The sequence below is a fragment of the Talaromyces atroroseus genome (assembly GCF_001907595.1).
Source record: "Talaromyces atroroseus strain IBT 11181 chromosome Unknown scaffold_6, whole genome shotgun sequence".
Classification (NCBI taxonomy): Eukaryota; Fungi; Ascomycota; class Eurotiomycetes; order Eurotiales; family Trichocomaceae; genus Talaromyces; species Talaromyces atroroseus.
This window is the reverse complement of record NW_017971438.1, coordinates 453,364-474,993: the sequence shown is the minus strand read 5'-3', so window position 1 is coordinate 474,993 and position 21,630 is coordinate 453,364. Positions and strand designations below refer to the sequence as shown.

Genomic DNA, 21,630 nt, shown 5'->3' with positions numbered 1-21,630 from the left:
CTGTATATTCTTGAGGATATATTCATGTAACTAACGCGAAACGACTGTCTATATCAGATGGAAGCCAGACCAGACCATTTTTCTCGTTTTCTATGTTATGCTCCTTTTTTTTGCGGGTATTTCAAATGGTTCGGAGTCGATAGTACTACGACGCCTTGTCAAATCACGGAACAAAAATCCACAGGTGTTAGAAAAGGGGTATGAATGCTATGGGAGTCATGTCAATGAAGTCTCGTTGGGGACTGTGTGCGGTGCTAGCCAGGAGATATCAAAATGTGTTGAACAGATGAGCAAAATGACGAATGCCCTTTGTAAAACAGTGCGCCGAAACACCTGTATCGAAGCGAAGAACCAAAAAGAAAATCCAAAGTTTCCCATCGAATGGAGATTTAATGCAACCAAGAACTCCAAATTTCCCAATGTTAAGTAATAGAAAAGTCGTATGACAACAAAGTTGACCAAGTAAGACAGGAAAAGTCGGACTTCAAACCCTGTCTCGTGCAAAATCAAGAATATCACAATCATTCTCGAAAAAGCCGTCGTCATCGTCAGCTGGGGACGCGATAGATGGCGCATCAGAGTGCTTCTTTTTACGCCTGGTAGTGATGACAACTTCTTCAACTTGGTCAGCACTATTTCCAAGCCTTATTAGATTCTCCATTTCAGGAGCACCACTTATTCCATCTAGCAAGTCTTCTTCATCATCGCTCTGATTAAGGGGTCGGACATGAATCTTCTGAGCCGGGATGTCATTTCCAAACACCCATGGTCCTTGCATGTGACTTGAGGCTGAAGCAGAGTCTCGCAATACATAAAGATTGACTCTGCGGTCCGTGTGGAAAGGCTGATATGGTGTATTGGTCTCAATCTCGGCCTGCGAGAGTGGTTGAGACTTCATTTTCGTGGCGGATGAGGAATGTGGTGCATGTGATGGCAACGACCAGCTCCCACGAACATTTCCGTCAACGGGTAAACCAATTTGTAAAGGTCCACATGGGTTCCGCAAATACAATGGTAGCTTGAGATCAAGCACCTTCGCTCCTATAACAGCTTGTTGGCGTCGTGCCTTGTCTCGGTCTGTATGCCGTTTGATCTTATACAGCTTGAATAACCCATGGTCAACAATGCCAAGTAAAGATTCGTTGCGAGTAGATATCCAAGTCACGCGGGACGGTACGGGGTCTCTTGCGAAACCAGTGAGGTGTAAACGATTCTCTCCCACATGACGCAACGTATTAACAGTGCCAGTGGCTGCGCCCACAGACTTGCTTAGGCCTGCTGCCACGGCTTTGCCGCCAATGCCAGCTGCTGACGAAATGCCAAACCCTGATGTCCCGGAAAAGTTGGCACTAACACTGGGTGTGCGACTTCTTACAGCGGCAAGTATAGGTTGTGTCGAGCCTCCTACAAGTTTCATGGCAGTGGTAAATGGACTACTCGATGACGCTTTCTCATCCAGATCAGCTGTTGGCGAGGATCTTTCCTCTGGATGGGGGCCCTTAGCTTTCGATTGCACCCGCCGGAGAGGTGGCCATTGAAACGCAGGTCGCGGAATGTCAAACACATGCACAGTCCCTTTGCGTGTAATTATGGCGAATCTCTCACCCGTTGGATAGGTCCATGCGACATCCACAATACTCGAAGTAGTCAACCGAGAATACCGAGCTATCAATCGAACATGGGCAGTAGCGGGGCTGTTGCTTGCCAATTCTTCAGAGAGGAAAACAGCAGATCTGCAATGTTTGGCTTGCATGAGATCCCAAACATATTGAACATCACCCTTTCTACTGGCGCTTAATAGCATGTGTCCATTCGGCGAGAATGAGAGAAAACTGCAACCATTTCGAGGCTGGAAGGTGACAACCGTTGCTGACGCAGAGCCCTTGGGATCTTGTCCGTCCTCCAACTTTTTCAAGTCAATTATTGAAACCAACTCCGGCTCCGAAGATGCTCCAGATGTTTCCTGGCCATGAGTAGGAGGGAACAAACCATGTGTTCCCTGCTGCGTCTCGTACTGTGGAGAACGACGTGGATTGCCATTTTGTGTCGATTGTTGATCTTTATTCCAATAGTTATTCCACGCTTGAAGTCCTTGATCGCCCATCCATCGAGCACCTTTGACGAGCTCCTGAGCCACCCCCCTGGCAACTTTGTCGAATAAGCTTTCACCCTCCCCTAAATCTGTGGCGCAGTTTATAGCCGGCTTTGATGGGGGTATGTGGGTATCGAGGCCAGGAATCTTTCTCTGTATAAGATGCGCAGGGACTTTTCCAAGAGGCGGAGCTCTTGACGAGGACGACGGTGGAACAATGGCCAACCAACGCCCATGAAGAGACACGATAGGATTTTCCGTAAAAGCCGTACCGTATTGGCCATCAGCTTGCGAACCATCCTGATCCGTGGAACTAGAAGATGTCGAGTAGCGCCTTGATTCTCTTGATTGTACACTAGTCCACGTCTTGCCCAGGCATTGGTATCCGGGTGCGCCAGATAATACAAGCCCATAAATAAATACTTCGCCACTCACTCCAGAAGCGACGACAACATAATTATGAGTGGTGAACAGTCTCAAATTTCCAACGGGTGCTGGAGCCAACAAAGAGAGGTTTGGATAGCTGTCAAAACAAGGTGCGGGTTTGCTTTGGAAAAGGGTTGCGATATGTTCCCCGGTCCTGATTGAATAGATCTCCACACTGGTTTGATATACTGTTTCATCTTTGGCCTGTGGTCGCTGGTCCCCATTTGGTGGTCTTACAGGCAAGCCGGGAAGAATCTCGTTCTGCTCAGACCCTGCAGAGGAGGTCTCTACAGCGTCTTCTTTATGGGCCATGGGGCCATGTAGAATGACAGCCACATGAGGACGCGAAGAGGCGTATGAGTCGTCTTTAGATGTATGCGACAGTATCTTTGCATCCAAAACGCGGCCATTTAAGCCAGTCAAGCTCCCCACAGTGCGTGTCCTTTGGTCTTCAATCGACATGACATCCAGTCCCCCATCGGTTCCCACCACAAGCACTCGCCCTCCTAATTTGCTTGTTTTCAAAGACTGGTCCGATATGGTATCCCAGCCACAGAACGAATAATTATCCTCGGCACTGAGCCTGTTCGGCACAGGAATGTCCACTTCTGGCGCTCCATAGAAGTGGGCCTGGGGCAGATGTGGCAGGGGAGGCTGGTTTTGAAGATGGCCGCCCATTGAATGGCGCATCTGCCTATCTGTAGATCGATGACGCGAGGAGGCAAAGCCGGCTTGACTGTAGCTAGTCGGTCGAGCTCTCGCTGGAGGGGGAGACGCCGATGACGAGACGTGGCTTCCGAATCCTGGACGTTCAAATGGCGTCGGAATACTCAGGGGAGAGCCGCTAGTAAAGCCAGGTTCCGGCAGGTCGGTTGGGGGACTTTTCCCAAACGGTATTGATTTTGCCCATGCACCGGTCCGCATAGCTGTATCGCTGTCGACATTGTTGATGGAGCCTAATGCTTCTAAGACCGGCGAGGCTGAAGACAAGGCGGTGTCATGAACAGGAGGGGTGAAGACAACTCCCGGGAACGAGGAGGGGTCGGATTGTGATGGTGGCGAGGGTGAAATACTACAACATTTTCCAAGTTAGTAAAGCTTAGGTGCTTGCTAAATCACACAGAACGGTAACACGCACTCGTTGGCTTCCATCGGGACTGATGATTTGGCTGGTGTATCTTTTCCTTTTGATCCATGCTTCTTCTTTTTCTTCTTCCCACCCGCAGTTAATTCTTGCACTGGAATGGGGTTGTGTGTTGGAGGGCTATTGTTAAAGAACAGTTGGTTATCAGGACGGAAGGAACTCTCTGACTCTGCGGGGGGCATCCACGAAGGCCGGTTAAACGGGGAACGCCGGCAAGTCGGCGTGAGGTGCTGAAGGTGTGTTTATATACTCGGAGCAACCTGGCTCCTTGTGACAGTGTCTTCTTCCGATGGCCGCCTAGAGGGACGACGTCTGAAGTGCGGCGATACTAGATGACAGCCTTGACGGAAGCCTCGCAACAGTCGGGGATAGGTCAGAGGCCCGGGTATCGCGAAACTTCTAAACAGCTTGTGCAGTCGCAGACGCGCGGAACGAGAGGTTAAGCAGTGCTTCCAGAACACACAGCGGTATGTCAAGAAGGAGCAGTTTGGGGCGGTTCATACAGCGAAGCGCGGACTCGGCACAGAGAGCTTCGGAGCATCAATGACGCAATAACAGTACAAGCAGTCCGCGGCGTGGACGGCGAAGTTCACTCGCAGTGCAGGATCAGCTTGGCAAGTTACTACAGCAGTGGGGGTAATGATATAGTTCGGGGGGGAACAGACAAGAGGAAGTAATGAGGACAGGAGAGCGAGAGAGGAGGATGAGGAGGAAGAGGGAGAGGAGGATCCCACGGGGGTAAGTACCGAAGCGTGCTTGTATGCTAGTGGGGGAGGGGAAGGTGCACGCCTGCATGATTTGATAGTCAGGTCCGTCCCAACCGGAGCTAGCTGCTTACTACCTACGTACTTGATTTTCCCTGACGCGTGGGGCTTTCCCCTTCCGTTTTAGTGCTCACCCCCTCGCCGCTTTTACTCCCTGAGTAGAACTGAGCACGACCCTGAGCGCCGTGATCAGATCAGTGAGCTTTACATAAGCTCGAAGGGATGCTCAGTGATCCGCCGTTGAGCACACTGATTAGTTTACTGTCACTCAAATTCGCTTACAGCATCGTGATATTCTAAAGATGCGAAGGTTGGCTACAGTACTAAGCTACCCTCTCAACATTCTTTCACTACCAAGAAGATATGATAAGATTTCTCATTAATACCGAAAAAGCGAAATGCTTACAATGCTATTGCAGCGAACGAAGACCTAGTAGTCCTATGACTTCGAAGTGTGACTTGGAAGTATCATGCAACTACCTACGCTGTGGTCAAGGGCCCATGCTACTACGGACCATGCTTGATAATAACTGAAGTTGGAAATCTGGCATGACACCAAATAGTAGTCAGCTTACGACCGATCAGAAACTATGCTAGAAAGGAGCTATATCTCCGATATCAAGTGACGCAGATGCTTCTCCAGGCACTATGTGGTCAGAGCGGGTTTCCTTTGTACTTTTAGAAAATATACAGTGAATTCCGTCTCTACTAGAGACTAACCAATCTTGGAGGAGATGTCAACAATTGATTCAGCCAGGTTGAATGATTGACGACGACGTTCTAAGAGGCAAGGCCTTGTTTTCGGATTTTTTTTCTTGGTACTACTGATACCGATTTATTACAGTATTGTGGTGTATCTGTCTTGAACAGCCACACTACAAACTTGTGGCTGTGCTATGTATTGTAATATATACGTAGTCTGACGCGAAACTGTCATACCATTAAAAACCAAAGATACGATTTGCTGTATCATGATGGGGCTCTATTACACGTATTGAACTTTGAAAGCTGTGAGTGGTCAATGTTACGAAACAGCTCGTAAAGTTAATTTCATAATTAATACAACGTCCACCCCGGTAATTATGTTAGTATGAATTTAGGCGGTCAGGCCCCACACCTACACCGCCTTTAGACCAAAAACCTCATATCCCACCTCAGCGTACCAATCAATTCATTTCTCTGAATTCGTGCGCCTTTCTCAAACGGCAGCTGGACAGAGATTTAATGTATCTAATTCTCTATTGGTTTAGTATGGTCCTAGATCACGAAGTAAGGATTGGTGTAAGACTAGTCCGGTGAGCCTATAAAGATTGAGCTGATCAATATAGTAAAATCCCTACCTATTTATAGCTAATCCCTAGATACTTAGCTAAACTATAGCATTCCGAGGTAAAAAATACTGTTTCATTTCTAGCTTACACACCGCATCTTCAGGAAACGGAACATCACCCCAGGCGTAAATCGCCTTTCATCGACCTTCCAAAATGAAACCATAGGAATTCTCTAAAGCCACAGATGCTCCCAGCCGTCGTTCCCTGTTCTTTAACCGGGTTCCCTTTTCTGTATATCAGTAGGGGCAGTCCTCCATTTTGAAGAAGAGTGTTTGAGCGTTTTCGATATCGCTACTTATCATATATGAATAATCATCGACGTATACCCCCTTCAATGTCCTATAAAAAGTGTGTTGCAAGTCGAGAGGGCAGGTTTCCCATTCAGCGACGTTCCAGCAAGGCCCTGCAGAAACATGGAATTGAGCAATGTTTGCATCACCACAAGCCGCGTGAAACCTGTCGTTGTGGTCGTCGTGGATATAAGGTTGGTCGGGGTGAAGTAGATCCCGAAGGTAGAAATTTTCGGTATCCAGGAATTGCTCTCCTGGTCGTCCTCCTTCTGTAAAGCAGATTCCGGCTGTCTCGCTGCACACTCGGAATATTTTGGCCTTTGCAGCAGAAAATCCGAACTTATATGGCGATGTACCGTTTTTCCCTCCCCAGCCACGTTTCCCTTTCTACAAATTGATCACGACCCAACTTGTAACAGTTACCGTAAGTGAGCCCAGTGTATCTAGGCTTCGGACCAACAAAAGATTGACCACAATTAGATTGGTCATTCAATACCCCAATAGAAGTCTCAATATTATCACATGTAGTATGATGAGGAATAGGATAGACGAACTTGGCCATAGTGAGGAATGCCAGCGAGGCTTTCAGTACATGACTAAGGGAAAGTGATAGCATAGTGATGGCAGTGATTGCTCACAATAATGAAATATTGATATAGATAAACGATTCTGGGGTCTGCGTTCCATGAAGAGATTTTATCATCGTCAAATAGTACTGTCAATCTTTGTATAGTACTCGGGGAAAATAAGACTTGCTAGCAATCTAACAGTATATTGGCATTATATTTACATCATTTTTGGTCTAGATTCATCAATAGCGTAGTAAAGCGTATAAGAAAAAGACATAATAACACAGATCTATCTTGTTATGACGACAACGACTCTCAAGGTATGCTTTCTAGTTGGAGTAGGTACTCCTACTAATCTCCGGATAAAGTAGTTATACTGCGGATAGTAATGTCATTGAGGGATACAGTAGTATTGACAGCTGGTAAGCGGCGGGATGTGCAGATTATATAGTATTCCCAATACTAGCTAATACAGCGTTCCGAATCCGTTGTTATATGTTTATTGTAGTTACCACAGTGATGTTCTTTATAGCATGATTTTTCTTTCCTGAGGTCAGCCATTTTTCCAAGGGCTTTACTCCAGTTTATAGTTATGTGGGTTTCATAAGACATCGCTTACCATGAAATAGACAAAGCGAGTTCCTTTGGAACAAATCGCTCTCACATTTGGTGACACTGTTGAGCATCAAGTCTCGTCAAATTCGACAATTGAGAAGGCTTCTGACGAAGAAAACTTAAGCGAGGAAAGGGAACCATTTTAAAGGCGGCCTTAGAAACGAAGCCTGATTGTTTTGGGCCAACACTTAACCAATAAGCTGCACCTTTGGTTGCTACCATGGCAGCGTATTATGTTGAAAACTGTAGATTGAAAATCGGGTTCAATTTTGACGACTACTGTATTCAGCTACGACTTGCTTATCCAGAAAAATCCATAGTAGAGTTAGATAAGTGATTTACGTCATACTTTCTCGCTAACTAATTGTCATCATAGAAAGCTATAAGAAGGTAGTATGTTGACATTTTGGTGGAATTCATTTCTGTGTAACACAAGCGCTCTGCAAATGGTAGTGGACAACCGCAAACAACAACATTAACCACATTCGCTGGAGAAAAGGTAGTATCCCATGAATTTCATCCACCACTTGCTCCATGGATTAATACATTTGTAATCTTATTCTTTAATCATCTTCTATGGTTAAATGTGATCCAGTCATCATATTAAAGCCAGCTAGAAAATCACTAATCGTCGCGGTGAACCCAATTCTTTTCTTATCAACATAAAACATCTAGTTATTTGAAACTACACTCAGAATGTTGCCAAGTAGAAGAGCACCACCTCCACGCGCACTGTCTGGACGCTGTTGGACCCCACTGGTGTCGCCTACTCCATCGGCGTCGGCTCAACGGGTGACAGTGGATAAACTATCCTCACTAGCTCAAGAGTTGGCTCAAGTAGCAAAAGAACTAGCTCAACAGATGCAATATCGACTAGCACCAGATCAACGAGGCCTAGCACAACAGGCACATTCTCAAGAGAGGTGGGCTCAAGAGTTGCAAGCTCAACTGGCAAAAGCTCAACAAGAGCTGGATCAACTGAGGCAAATTCAAAACGCTCCAGATGAACAGGTGCAAGCAGCACAGGCGCCAGCTGAGCAGCCGCAGGGTGAATCAGTAAAGTTACCCACTTGGACCTATCTTGGTCGAGGCGTTAATCTTTTGGCGAGTGAGTTGACCCCCAAGTCTTCACTAAAGATGTTTGTCACTGACTTTATCAAGATCCAAATATTTTTAAAGTGAACGACATCCTAGAAACGACAAATTTGCCTGCCATAATCAAGCTGGTTGGAGAGAAAAAGGCACAGATTCCAGGGCTGAACGGCGCTCATGCGTCCCTTGCTGAAAATGTGCGATTCGTTCAAGGAGCCAGCCAAGGTACTGCGAATTATCTCACCGTTCTGACGGGCTCTGAATTGATCGACAAACTCTCCACTGGTGTCGAGTTTTCAGGCAGCTACTCAGCGGTCACAGTTTCAGCTGGCGCAAATTACAGTTACGAGAAGTCTGTCAAACGCACCGACTTGTATGCACTTTACAGCTCTCAGACGGAAATCTACTCTGTCCTGCTTGATGACGAAATGGTAATTGACAACATAAATCCAAGATTCTGGGCTGCTGCGAAAGCTCTCCCCGACTTGGACGAAAATGGCACGCACGAAGAAGCGTACAGGAAGTTCTTCTTCAATTGGGGCACGCATGTCATAGTGCGCGGGACCGTTGGGACCCGGTATCAGTTCAAGGTGCAAACCAGCGACGTGGTCTCCTCCGACAAGGAGACCTGGGGATTGAGTGTCAAGGCAAATTATGCAGGTGTTATTTCTGGCAATGCCAATGTCAACCAAGGAACTGTAGAAGACCGCTTCAAGAATACCGTGCAGGGTCAAGTCAATATCATCGGAGGCGATGAGAGCTCCCGACTGGAATTGTTGAGAGACCATGACAACAAAGCAAAATTCGACAAATGGTGCCAGAGCCGAGGGAATGGGCAAAATGAAAGCACTACAAAAATCAATGTGAAAACCATTGGCGATTTACTCAGTGGAAGCCCAGCCGACGAATACCAGACTACTGGCGCAAAACTAAACAGCGGCTTATCGTACTTGTTGCGTGGTGGGTCAGCTGGAAGTATGCAGCATATTCGAGGAGTTATCTACTATGAAGGCTGGGAATCCGGGAATGGCAGTCAATATCAGGTAGGATGTGAGATATGGGGCAGCAGCCCTGAAATAACCGATGTACGCGTATTCCAACCCGCAGAGCTCCATTCACACAAGAAAGAATATTTTCAAATTAAAGTTCCAAATTCTTGGGAGGGCAAAGGAAACTTTGGCATGGATAAATGGTTCCACTCAAGTGTATCGTCTGGTCTGACCATCAACGCCTGGCCAAAGAAGGAGCTCACCGTCATGGTATGGGGGTCTACAGGGATAAGGGTGGTCATGGAACTGTTTCCTCGGGACGTGGAAGGAGTAATCCGTCTAGTCTGGCCTGCAAGGCGCAGAAGTGATACAATAACAATCGATGATTCCATTACGGCAAAACAATACACAGCAAAATAGATACAGGAAGATGGGTGATCAACTACAAGGGCCGGCGTGTGTGCAAGGATATCATAATATAGGATTGTGTTTAAGAATGAAGTTATCTGGTTTTTATATTGGTGATCACGTCCATGGAAAGTGATCTTGTTGAAATAACAATATTGGTCAAACTATTATTTCCAAACTCCACGTCGATGGTTCAACGAAACACATCGATCTGTGCAATTGAGGATTGAATAAAGTCATGGCTTGGTTTTCTCGCTATAATTCCTCTTTTAAGATTCCTACTATCCCTAATGGGAACATCAAGTTTCTACGTTCCTTGTTGTTATCTTTACTCATCAATATCCACAGTCAAACCCCTCGTCTGGTAGCACGAAGCTTTCTAGTGGCACGCCAAGCTTGTGAGCCAACGACTCGATTCCATTGCCCCTTATAAACGACCATTCTGTCGTCCCAGTGGCCCTTGGTGCAGCCATTCTTTACAATTGTTGAGATAGATCCGGGTCTATTAAAAGATAAGGAGTCTCGTTGACTTGATTACCTCGACATCTCTCTAAATGATATGTGCGGCGCAATACGCTCAGCCAAGAAAATGAAGCGGTGATCATCCCCTCAGGTCGAACTTTTCACTCAAGCTTGGTAGATATATGCTAAAAAATATGATGTTGAATTTTTCCTATACAGGTTTGTTTGTTTTGTTTGTTTTGTTTTGTTTGTTTGTTTCATTTACCCCGACCCCTCGCAATTAAGCGATATGCAGGATACAACCACTGTAACTATCCTTGTGTCTCTATTGTACATGAACCCATATGAATAGCGATAATACTGTTAGCTAACTTCTAATCAGCCATGATAGATTATATCATATTGTCTTTTATCTACTGTAGTGATTCAGTCTTGTAATAGTTTGTGTTATAGACATCTGCCTTCCTCGACTTAAACTCATGATGTATGGATGGATAAATGGATGTTTTATTACGCCCGGAGGTGCTAACCCAAAGGGCACTAGCGCGCTAATTACATAATCATTTCCCACAGATCTGGCATCAACTCAAACAACCACCTGTCGAAGCCTAATTTTTGAAACATCTCTACAACCACCGATTTATCTGGCTTGACTGTGTGTCAGGTTACTCGTCAGCTCTCAAGGTATCGCCCAACACCAAGAAAGCATGGTGGGCAGCCAAAATGCGCCACAGCTGGGCCTCCAGCCATCAACCATACGCGACCACGCGATCTAACACATATAACTGCCAATATTAAAAAAAAAATTCAGAATGAACAGATAAATTTATTAAGAATATATAAATATATTTACCCACATATATAACTATCTAAATTTAAACCTTACTCCCACTATTAAGAATATCTTATAAATTGTTTGCTAATAAAGTAAATTAACCCCCCGAAATTTGATCTCCGTCAATGACGGAACTTATTCCGCTCTTGAGAAATACCATACCTATTACGCTCCACCGTGTTCAATGGTAATAGTACATGTATCTTATACCTGTAAAGGTTCGACTTTCAGGTATTGATTACCCAAGTGTTTTACCCGTACCACTGTGCTGAAAAGATAATTACCTCTGTAATAAACAGCATGGTAAGGCTTCTGTACTGTGGCTGTGCTGGAATCTCGGATACAGTCATGAAAAGTTTCGGTCATGCCACGAACGGCTTCTTAAACATGAGTCTATTTATAAGATAGCCGCATTCACGCTTATTCATTGGACTAAATTCTAATATGACATACCCCGAAAATCCTACTACGTGTGCCATGAGATCTTATTCAATGTAAAAGTCTCGCTGTTACATACCAACTCGTCGTTGCCCTCCAGACTAGGGCTTCATACCTGGAAGTTTAAGAACCAGGATACTTCGTTCATCTGAGGATCTATTAAGTAGCAAAAGCATATTAGGTATATCAAAAAGGCGTAGCTTCTTATGAGAGAAGTTTGAATATTTGTCTTAAAGGCTTGTTGGACCTCTCGAACTACTGATGTTTCGATGAAAAGAATATACTTCTATAATAGTCGCTAGTACCGTTTATGACAATATATCCCCACCCTCACACCAGGGCACTGAAATCACTGAGGATAACAGTGTATGTGACAACATTTATTGATCAACTAGACAGGTGTCATAACACTGAATGATCTTCAAGCATGTCGAACAATAGCAGTGGTGATGGCACGCCATACGAAGATCCACGCACGGAGACTAAGACCTATCTTATGAGGAGGAAAGAAGTTGGATCCTGAATCACTGGCTATCTCCGTACATCTCGAACAGTTTGAAAAGTGATCGCCAGAGCGTTTGTACAGAAATCCTAAGCTGAGGGTCTCCCTACCAGCTCTGCCAAACACGCTTTCTGTTCTCTGCTAGGGGCTTAGACAACTAAGAGACATAGCTCTCCATAGTTATAATAAGTCTGTAGCTCTTGCTCTCTGGATTTCGGTCTGCTGAACCGTGCTGTCGTGTTGGGCTTCGCTCCTAGGGTTCTGTAGCTCACGCTACAATATTGACATATACTAGTAGAGCTTCCAGTGATGTTTTCAAAAGAAAATGCTTCAGAAGGTGGAACTGAGACGGATGGAGTGAAGAACGACTTATTACGCGATTTTATAAATCCTGTTTATTTGATATCGTATCAAGATTCTTTGTAATGAGAATAATTCTAATGAGAGACCATGGCAGAGGGAACATATAAGACAATTTGCTACTTTGTGACATGAATAGGATAGCGAGGGCGTAAAAGAATGCTTAGATGAAATACCGAGCATGTGGCTAGTACTGAGTGAACAGTGAGTAGCTAGCTGATCATGCTCAGTGAAGCGAAAATACGGACCCAAATTTGGTCACGTGATGACGCTGAGCTGCTCAGGGAGCGTGAGCCCGGACTGAAATCTACTCAGTGAGCGGGACCATGAGCGCCCTCACAAAAGCGGCGGCCGCTGAAAAAGGAAAGCCCCACCTGGCAGGAAAAATCAAGTTCGTATAGCTACCTACGTACGACGCAGTTATCGAAGCCTACATGCTCGATCATCATTACTCATGGACGCAGGCAAACAAATGCCCTGCTTTATTTATGATTGATTGTTATGTTTGTGCACATGACTCTTCCCGCCATGACATTCCCGTGGTTCGCGCTCATGGCCAGCCCTCGTGTCAGGTGATGCGGTCAGATCAGCCATCATGCATGATACCCAAACTGAAACCGATTAGTGTAGTCCACCGCGCACGCAGAGAAAAGGTTCGTAATCATATATGATGATGGATTAATTAAAACGCTATTTATTTGTTTGTTTTATACAGTCAAGGGGTGCATACAGCAGGATGAACGGAGCCCCGTGTACCACCCACAAGCACTATTTTGGACAGCCGTGCCATTCCATCGGAAGAGAACCCTGTACCCCAATTGTTCCAATTGTTCGCATGCAGTAACGCGGCCTGGGCGGCGACAAGAATGAGAAAGGCTCAGAGAGAGAGAGAGGTTGCCGGACTGTGGACCAAGACGTCTCGAGGGATCATGTTTTCTTCTTGGATGCCGCCGCTTTCGCCTTTGCAGCCTTCTTTCTGCTGCTGCGAATCATCACAATGCCGAGGAATGACCCGACAACAGCCGAGCCTAGGAGGGTAAGGATGACAGGTATCCGGATCGCCCAGACGCGCGGAGGGAAGAGATCATGCAGAGGATGTCCTTGGTCGACGAAAGGCTAGGGCATCGGTCAGTTAGTGGTACTTTGGCAGCGAAGGAAGAATCGCTAGCTCCCCTTGACATACCATCAGAAGAGTCCATGCCGTGTAGTAAAGAAAGATCGCAGTTGCGACCAGCAGCATGGCGGAACCAACAAGTGGACCGAGCTACAGAAACAATCAATTAGCTTGGAAATCTATCAAGCTGTAGGCGAGTGTATTTGACTTGTAAAATAGACATACCATAGTGATCAAGAGGCTCTGCTCAGCTGTCCTTGCTAGTTGAAAAAGGCTATGTGAGGTGATGAGAAAAACGCTCCTGAGGCGTGGCGCATTACTCCGTATTTTGGACAGGTTGGTATGAGATCACGTGACTCTGACTCCGGTGGCGGGTGTCGTCTGTGGCTAAGCTTTTGCTTTAAATTATTTCCGCCGGCGCCTGGAGGTGAGAGTCGACTTCCCCAAAACCAGCCACCAAAAGCCCGTGTTAACGGCACGGCCTTCCATCATCAGGGATTTTTGAAGGCTAGTACGGTTAAGTGGAAAATGTCTGACCCGGTGGTCCTTCAGTCTGCGGTTCGAGTACCAACTCCTCCTCCAGGAGGGTCGTACTCCCAGCAACCATCTGGCGTGCGCAAGCGATCTCCTCCCTCTCGTTCGCCGTCGCCCAACCGCCGCAAATCTCCCCCAAGCGGTCCTTCGGGCGATGTCAGAGACTTGCCTTATGTAGATCCCGACCGTGCGTTGGAAAGGGAAAGACAACTTGCCGAAAGACTAAAGCAGCAAGAAAAACGAGATGCTGCGCGAAAGCCCATGACCGAGGATGAGAAGCAGGCCGCGGCCAAAGCCGAATACGAGAAGCTCCTCAATATGCGATCAGGAGGAACGTATATTCCTCCGGCCCGCCTACGTGCGCTGCAGGCTCAGATCACGGACAAATCCAGCAAGGAATATCAACGAATGTCTTGGGAGGCATTGAAGAAGTCTATCAACGGTCTGATCAACAAAGTCAACGTCTCCAATATCAAGCACATCGTACCCGAACTTTTCGGCGAGAATCTAATCCGCGGTCGAGGTCTATTTTGTCGAAGCATTATGAAAGCACAGGCCGCGTCTTTGCCTTTTACGCCTATATACGCGGCAATGGCAGCAATTGTCAATACGAAGCTTCCTCAGGTCGGAGAATTATTGCTCAATCGCCTAATTGTCCAATTTCGCAAAGCGTTCAAGCGAAATGATAAAGCCGTCTGCATCTCTTCGACTACTTTCATTGCCCACTTGTGCAATCAGCAAGTAGTCCACGAAATGGTGGCGGCTCAGATCCTCTTGCTTTTACTTCATAAGCCTACAGACGACAGCGTTGAAATTGCAGTCGGGTTGACCCGTGAAGTAGGACAGCATCTGGAAGAGATGAGTGGGCCTATTGCATTGGCGGTGTTCGACCAGTTCAGGAATATTCTCCATGAAGCCGATATCGATAAGCGAGTGCAATATATGATTGAAGTTTTGTTCCAGGTCCGAAAAGACCGATTCAAAGACAACCCGGCAATTCGTGAGGAGCTCGACTTGGTTGAGGAGGAAGATCAGATAACGCATCGCGTAGGCTTGGATGATGAGATTGAGACACAGGATGCACTCAATGTTTTCAAGTTTGATCCGGAGTGGCAGGAGCATGAAGATGCTTATAAGAAGTTGAAGGCAGAGATTCTGGGCGAGGGAAGTGACTACGAAAGCGACGAAGATGATGATGAAAGCGACGAGGACGAAGAAGCCGAGGAGGAGCAGCTGGAGATTCAAGACCAAAGCAATACGGATCTTGTTAATCTGCGACGTACAATCTACTTGACGATCATGTCAAGTATGGACTTTGAAGAATGTTGTCACAAATTGATGAAAATCTCTCTCCCTCCCGGCAAGGAACCCGAGTTGCCGTCGATGATTATTGAGTGCTGTTCTCAAGAGCGTACATACTCAAAGTTTTACGGATTGATTGGGGAGCGATTTGCCAAATTGAATCGGCTCTGGTCTGACTTATTCGAGGAGTCGTTTGCCAAATACTACGAAACCATTCACCGTTACGAAACAAACAGACTGCGCAATATTGCTCGATTTTTTGGTCATGCTCTAAGCAACGATGCTATCGGCTGGCATGTGCTATCTTTGATTCACCTAAACGAGGAAGAGACGACATCTAGCAGCCGTATTTTTATAAAGATTTTGTTCCAAGACCTCGCTGAGCATATGGGGCTCCCTAAATTGAGGGAACGTCTTACAGACCCCGTGCTTCGACCTAGCTTTGACGGACTGTTCCCGCTGGATAACCCTCGCAACACTCGATTCTCAATCAACTACTTTACCAGTATCGGTATGGGTGTGCTGACAGAAGAAATGCGCGAACATCTCAAGAATCTACCCAAACCCACTATCCCGGCTTTACCTGCAGCACGAGACGACTCAGACAGGGAATCCGTGAGGTCGTATTCTAGCTATTCCAGCTATTCTTCCTACACGGGCTCTTCTCGATCGTACTCGCGCTCGCGCTCACCACGCCCACGTGGCGATCGTGCATCCAGCCGCGGACGATCATACACAAGGTCTCCTTCGCGTCCCCCTTCCCGATCTCCTTCTCGATCTCCTTCTCGCTCGTCTGTCCGTAATGATAGAGGGCGTGGTCGGCGTCGATCTTATACACCATCACGTTCACGTTCACGCTCGCGCTCGCGCTCGTTGTCATACTCGAGATCGCCTTCACCTCCTCGCACACGTGGTAGACGTGAGCGATCGTATACAAAATCACCTTCACGATCCCGGTCCGTTTCGTATTCTCGCTCACCATCCCCTCCACCGCGTCGAGGTGGAGACCGAGGCGCCGTTCGACGACGCTCCTACAGTCGGTCTCGCTCACGCTCCCGATCAGTCTCCTACACTCCACCGCCACGAAACCGTCGGAGATGAAACAATTGAAAGATTGGTTTGGTTGTAGATTATAGGCATATGCACGTTAGGGTTTCATTTGGATTTCGGTGTTTCCTTATTCGTTTTGTCTTCATGTTCCTGTTTCCGGTCATCAGACGCACTTGCTGTTCTAACAATGATTGATTATATTAGGAAGAAGCGCTCTTCCCATTCTTTTAGGAGTCTTAGGCGCTGTCAATAAAACAAAGTATTTAATTCATATTCACGAATAGAAAAGACCACCACCACGACTGTCATTAAACTTAAGTATAAGACTGTTGTCGAGCTAACAACAACAGAAAGAAGAGAGAAGCAACAATCATAACCTGCATCTGAAGAGAAAAAAAAACCTCCCCGCATTATATACCTAATACCATCAATCACATCTTCGGCTTCCCAAGAATAGACCCATTCACCACCAACGGCTGCTGCAGAGATTCCTCTTCGGTATTTCTAGACTTGGGAGATAGGGAACGAGAAGAGGGCTGCGCGTATTTGGTGCTGTTCCTCTGTTTGTCGGACGTTTTATCATCGTTGCCATGCTCTTGTACGTTTTCCGGGTGCGCGAGATGGGTAGTGGTCGTCGTGATATCAGACTTCAGCAACTCTTTCCCTGAATCTCTCCTACTTCGGTTATTGGCATGGCGATGATTTCGAGTTGTTGTGCCGACCAATACTTGGGGTTTGGGGGATTCTAGTAGTTCATGACTATCAGATGGGGTTTATTCACTGACAAGTAGGAAAAGGAGGAGAAGAATGATAACGATATATCTTACCGGAATAAGCCGAAAATCCCCCCATGGATGCAACAGTCGACTCAGACACTGACGAGCGCAGTGGAAGCGTCGAGGAAGTTGTAAATGATAATGACCTTGACCAGTCACTTTCACCACCGCCATCGCCACCGCCAGCAGCAGTAGTAGCGGTGGTTGTAGTAGTAGAGGGGGTAGAGTCGTCAAGAGAAGCATCGTCCCATTTCGAATCCAGTCTCACCACCACCCTGCTTCCAGCAAGGTCAGATCCATTGTACATTTTAACAGCTTTCTCGGCTTCGTCTGCAGAAGAGAAAGTGGCCGTTGCGTAACACTGCGCTGGGTAATTATGTTCATTGTAGCGACCTCCGTTTTCGTCACTGTCATAACGAATGATTTGGCAGTTAAGCATGTACCCGGCGCCGCGGAAGTGATCTGTAAGTGTCTGCTGATCGACGCCTGGACGGATATTGTCAATTATGATATTGCATGTTGGCTGCATTGGCATCGTTCGCTGGGAGAGGATGCCCGTAGTGCAGTACGACGCTGCGTCGTTTGGATATGTGTTTGTACCGCTGTGAATACCGCTACCGGTTTTATGGGCTTCGTATCCATACATTTGATATCCATGCTGAGGGTACGAGTTTGGCATTATGTACGCGGATGTCGACCTTCGTGGGAGGGCGGAAGGGGCCTGACGATGCTGCTCATAATCGGGCCCCGTTTCCGTGTACATAGGCTGCGGCATTGAGACTGGCATTGGAAGTGAGTATGGAAAGTAATATGGGTATTCTATTTGATCGACTGGTGGCGGAAAGACGGCCATCGTTGGTGAGAAGGCGAGCATTTCCGGATGTGGGTTCCAAGCTGGCGATTGAAACCCTGAATCCAGTGCTGTTGGGAAGCTATGATGAGAAGCGTGTCCGTGACTTATGGGGGTGTAATGAGGCATAGGTATCAGAGGTAGACAACTTGTTGTCGCTGCTGTTGTCGAAGGTGCTCGTAATGGCCTGCAATGATTATGTGAGTGAGGTAGTCCCGTTCGTTCCTCCCTTTCTATGTCCTACTTACTCAGTTGAAATAGGCATGTCAAGTTTGTGAGGCATGGCACCCCTGTATGCTGCAGCAGGTACTGTGGCTGAAGAGCTTCGTGTAGGACCAGCTATGGGACTGGTTGGAGAACTGGCTCTGGCCAGAGTTACGGTCAGAGGCTGGCCCTCCCATCCACTGGAAGATAACTTTCCTGCACAGATATCATCAGGTTTCAAATATTAGCTATCCTGGGCAGTCTACATGTTGGAAACAAGCTATGAACTCACGGAACGTTCGCCATGCTTCATCTTCATTTTTGACAATGATCTGGCCTAATCCTGTAGGATAGCCATGCTCATCATCATAAACCACGGCCTGTCGGATGTGCAGAGCAGTCTGTCGAACAAAATCCTTCAATTCCTGCCATCTACAATGTGCCGGTATCTTGTAGGTAATGAATACAGAGTCAGCACGTAACTGGAGCATGCTGTTGTAGCCTGGTCGCTAGCATCAGACTCACTAACCCCTTGCAAATAAAGGACGAATTCTTCTTCGTAAGTCCGATGTCCCCGTCGACCTCTATCGCGTGGCGAGGGAGTCATCGTGTGCATCTTGAGTGTGTGAAACTCAGGTGTGCTTCTCCAGTGTCAACTGATTTGATGCCATAAGAAATTGGGGGTGGGTGCTTGAATACCTATATCATTACCTTTACAAACGACGAACAAACAGACGGTCCTAGCCACAGTGCCGTATATTCCGGGTTCATGGACTGATGGATATGTCCCTCTATAAACTTTTTTAGAAGATAAAGCCCTAAAGAACCTTGGAATGTGAAGGGTGATATCATGGAACCCGACTTGATATTGCCAGTATTTGCTATCGAAGATGCACAGAAGACGAAATCAACAAGTATCAAGTGAAAGGCTGTGCCAGTGAGCGGGTGTATCAACCACGCAATGAGAGAACAAACGGGGTCGAAGCGAATATAAACACGACACAGAGGAGAAACAGGGACGTGGTCCACAGCAAAAACAGACGTGATTGATGCATCTATTCCGTCGCACGTCCGCCACCTCGACTGCAGGCCAGCGGGTTGGGGGATTCACCGGCCTCAAAGCTGTGATCAAATAGGACCGTTTCCGCACCGAAAAATCCGAGATGAAGTGGGTCGGCGAGAAAAAAGTAAAGAGGGAATAGGAATTTTAAGTCAAGAAAAAAAGAAGGCCGGCCAGAGAATGTTTAAATGTGGCAGACTCCGGGTTTTGCAGACGAGGCTATCGTTTCGCCAATCACCAAGCAACCAAGCTTGGCAGTCTGCAGCTGCAGTCGCAGTCGCAGACAAGATAGCGACCCAAACGGTGTGGCAGACGTATTCACATTGCAGTTCGTTTATTTTACTCTTTTTTTTTTCTTCTTTTTTCTTTTCTTTTCTTCTCTCATGGTGGTTGCCTTGTTGATTTACGAGCAAGAGAGAGAGTCACGCGTCAACCATAACCCTAACACGCTCTCTCCTTTACATATTGTTTAGATCAGAACAAGCAGCCGGGGAAATTTTCTTTCCCAAAAAGGGAAAAAAAAAAAAAAAGAAGAGAGAATAGAAGCTGTATGGAAGGAATCGGAGTATTAAAAATAAGACAGCTGGAAGTTCTGTGACAGATTGATTGCCTGCGTTTTTCACGAGCCGATAACCTTGGAAACATGCTACCTAAGGGGCCGTTTGAGCGGGAGGCCCTTCTCAGCTGCATATTCCCTGCAAGTCTCACGCTGATTCTATATTTGCTTTTTCTCTTTCTCCTTTTCTTCTGCTCCTTCAAGCGTACTGATCATCTACCGCCAGGCTAGCCGTATGCTAATCTAGCCGATCTATAACGATGCTCAACTGTCAATCGGGGTAGCCCAGCCAACCTTGGAACAGTCTTTGGCGTATAATTGGATCCTAGTGTGATCCCTGGATGTATACGCAGGTACCGTTTACTCCCTGTCTGCGTTTATTGTTTCTTTTCTTTTTCCTAGTGTCATTTATATAAACCTCAAGCACTCGTAGGGACTCCGAGTCGGAGAAATGATGTACTTACGGATATACAGCACTATGCCAATCAGCTTCATGAATGCCATTTTGAGACCCTGCCACGTGGACTCTGACCCTGGTCTCTATCTCAATCGGTACGTATTCGAATGCTACCGGCTTTATACACTTTTCTCGACCGCAACGATAGCAGACGGAAAGCGGAGATAAATCCACAGAAACCGAAACTGCAAAAAGTATGCACCGATTATTTGGCGAGTCATGACTGTGAATTTCCTTGCTTCGCGGTGCTAGGTTCAAGGTTAAACTACACATGCGGTATGCATCAGACCTTTGCAGACAGACTACCTACGTACTACCTATGTAGGAAAGTGGAGAGGAAGAGATTGCATTTGACAGGTCGTTTGCCTTGCACCATGTTTCTCGGTCTTCCATTTCCGGGAATTTGGATCCTCACAGCATATTCATCAATTCAAAGATTAAGTTGTAGGGAGAAAATCACTTGCGGGCACAAAATAAACAGTGGAAGTTCTGCTGCTTCTCATATATATGCACGCACTGATGTCGGAAATCCAAGAAACTAGAGTGTATATTATGCCTGGGAGCGGATTCTAGAACATTTCAAGAATCCATTCTCAACAGTTCGAAGAGCTCACAATGTCATGTATGCCATTGTATCCATAAACAAATTATGTTAACCGAACAGAACAGGTTCTAGTTTCTAACACGCCCGGGGGTGGGTAGATCGTCACGCTCATCCCTCTGTTCGGTGACTCGAGAACATACAGGGGTATCCCAGCAAAACCAAGTGACCGGGGTCCAGGAAATTCATTAATTGGTGAGAAGACCCAGAATTGTCCGGTATAATCAATGGCTTGTGTTTTCGAAACTACCCAGTACCTACCTAGGTATATAAACAGACTGTCTCTGAACGAAATGGGAATTACTTCGTCTAGAATTCATTTTCCACTATGTACCACTCCGTCTTCTGAGCTAGGCATCTGGCAGGAGAAAGAGAATGTACAAACTGTATAGTCAAAAGTCAAGACGAAAAATGCACATGCCTGCAGCCGTTTTCGGTAGCGTATGTGATATGTCTTCTTTTTGCCTCTCTCTAGTCTCCAACCTGCATTAGCCACGCAACATCGTCATCGACCAATTGACCCGTTTACCAAACTAGAGTACGTGCTAGGCATGGTGTGCTTCGGATCGGCCTTTCTCTTATTAACTAGTTGATTGTTATTAAGGCTAACATAAGTGACCACGGCTAAACCGGCAGCCGGTTAGCATCGTCTGTTGGGAAATACCTAAGCACCGAGTACGTCCATCTATATACTTATGGATATGGCCTTGATCCTAATTACCAGATACCGAGCAAGAAGGATTTAAGCCTAGGCAGGTTGTTAATAATTTTGTCCGTGGTGAAGGAATCCTTTAATAATATGGCTAATC

The 21,630-nt window shown here is 46.5% G+C and overlaps 6 protein-coding genes across 6 annotated transcripts, besides 2 other annotated features; 3 read left to right on the top strand and 3 right to left on the bottom strand.

Moving 5' to 3' along the window:
- Positions 1-484: 484 nt before the first annotated feature.
- On the bottom strand, positions 485-3,670 carry UA08_05092 (hypothetical protein; the record flags this gene model as incomplete). Its single annotated transcript, XM_020267376.1, has 2 exons — positions 485-3,590; positions 3,657-3,670. The coding sequence occupies 2 exons, from the start codon at positions 3,668-3,670 to the stop codon at positions 485-487; spliced, it is 3,120 nt and encodes a 1,039-aa protein (XP_020119725.1).
- A 2,500-nt stretch (positions 3,671-6,170) lies between these two features.
- On the top strand, positions 6,171-7,377 carry UA08_05091 (hypothetical protein; the record flags this gene model as incomplete). Its single annotated transcript, XM_020267375.1, has 4 exons — positions 6,171-6,241; positions 6,291-6,471; positions 6,904-6,936; positions 7,246-7,377. 4 exons carry the CDS (start codon positions 6,171-6,173, stop codon positions 7,375-7,377), a joined length of 417 nt encoding a protein of 138 aa, XP_020119724.1.
- Positions 7,050-7,110: a repeat region (Identified by RepeatMasker using a combination of RepBase library and repeat library created with RepeatScout).
- Positions 7,378-7,927: 550 nt separating the features above from the next.
- On the top strand, positions 7,928-9,732 carry UA08_05090 (hypothetical protein; the record flags this gene model as incomplete). The annotated part of the gene is made up of 2 exons (XM_020267374.1): positions 7,928-8,339; positions 8,393-9,732. 2 exons carry the CDS (start codon positions 7,928-7,930, stop codon positions 9,730-9,732), a joined length of 1,752 nt encoding a protein of 583 aa, XP_020119719.1.
- A 706-nt stretch (positions 9,733-10,438) lies between these two features.
- Positions 10,439-10,526: a repeat region (Identified by RepeatMasker using a combination of RepBase library and repeat library created with RepeatScout).
- Positions 10,527-13,244: 2,718 nt separating this feature from the next.
- Positions 13,245-13,659, bottom strand: UA08_05089 (hypothetical protein; the record flags this gene model as incomplete). The annotated part of the gene is made up of 3 exons (XM_020267373.1): positions 13,245-13,433; positions 13,501-13,581; positions 13,657-13,659. The coding sequence occupies 3 exons, from the start codon at positions 13,657-13,659 to the stop codon at positions 13,245-13,247; spliced, it is 273 nt and encodes a 90-aa protein (XP_020119718.1).
- A 300-nt stretch (positions 13,660-13,959) lies between these two features.
- UA08_05088 (Pre-mRNA-splicing factor cwc22) lies at positions 13,960-16,396 on the top strand (the record flags this gene model as incomplete). Its single annotated transcript, XM_020267372.1, has 2 exons — positions 13,960-15,784; positions 15,909-16,396. The coding sequence occupies 2 exons, from the start codon at positions 13,960-13,962 to the stop codon at positions 16,394-16,396; spliced, it is 2,313 nt and encodes a 770-aa protein (XP_020119721.1).
- Positions 16,397-16,748: 352 nt separating this feature from the next.
- Positions 16,749-18,763, bottom strand: UA08_05087 (hypothetical protein; the record flags this gene model as incomplete). Its single annotated transcript, XM_020267371.1, has 5 exons — positions 16,749-17,062; positions 17,145-18,130; positions 18,192-18,363; positions 18,440-18,527; positions 18,677-18,763. 5 exons carry the CDS (start codon positions 18,761-18,763, stop codon positions 16,749-16,751), a joined length of 1,647 nt encoding a protein of 548 aa, XP_020119720.1.
- Between the last annotated feature and the right edge of the window lie 2,867 nt (positions 18,764-21,630).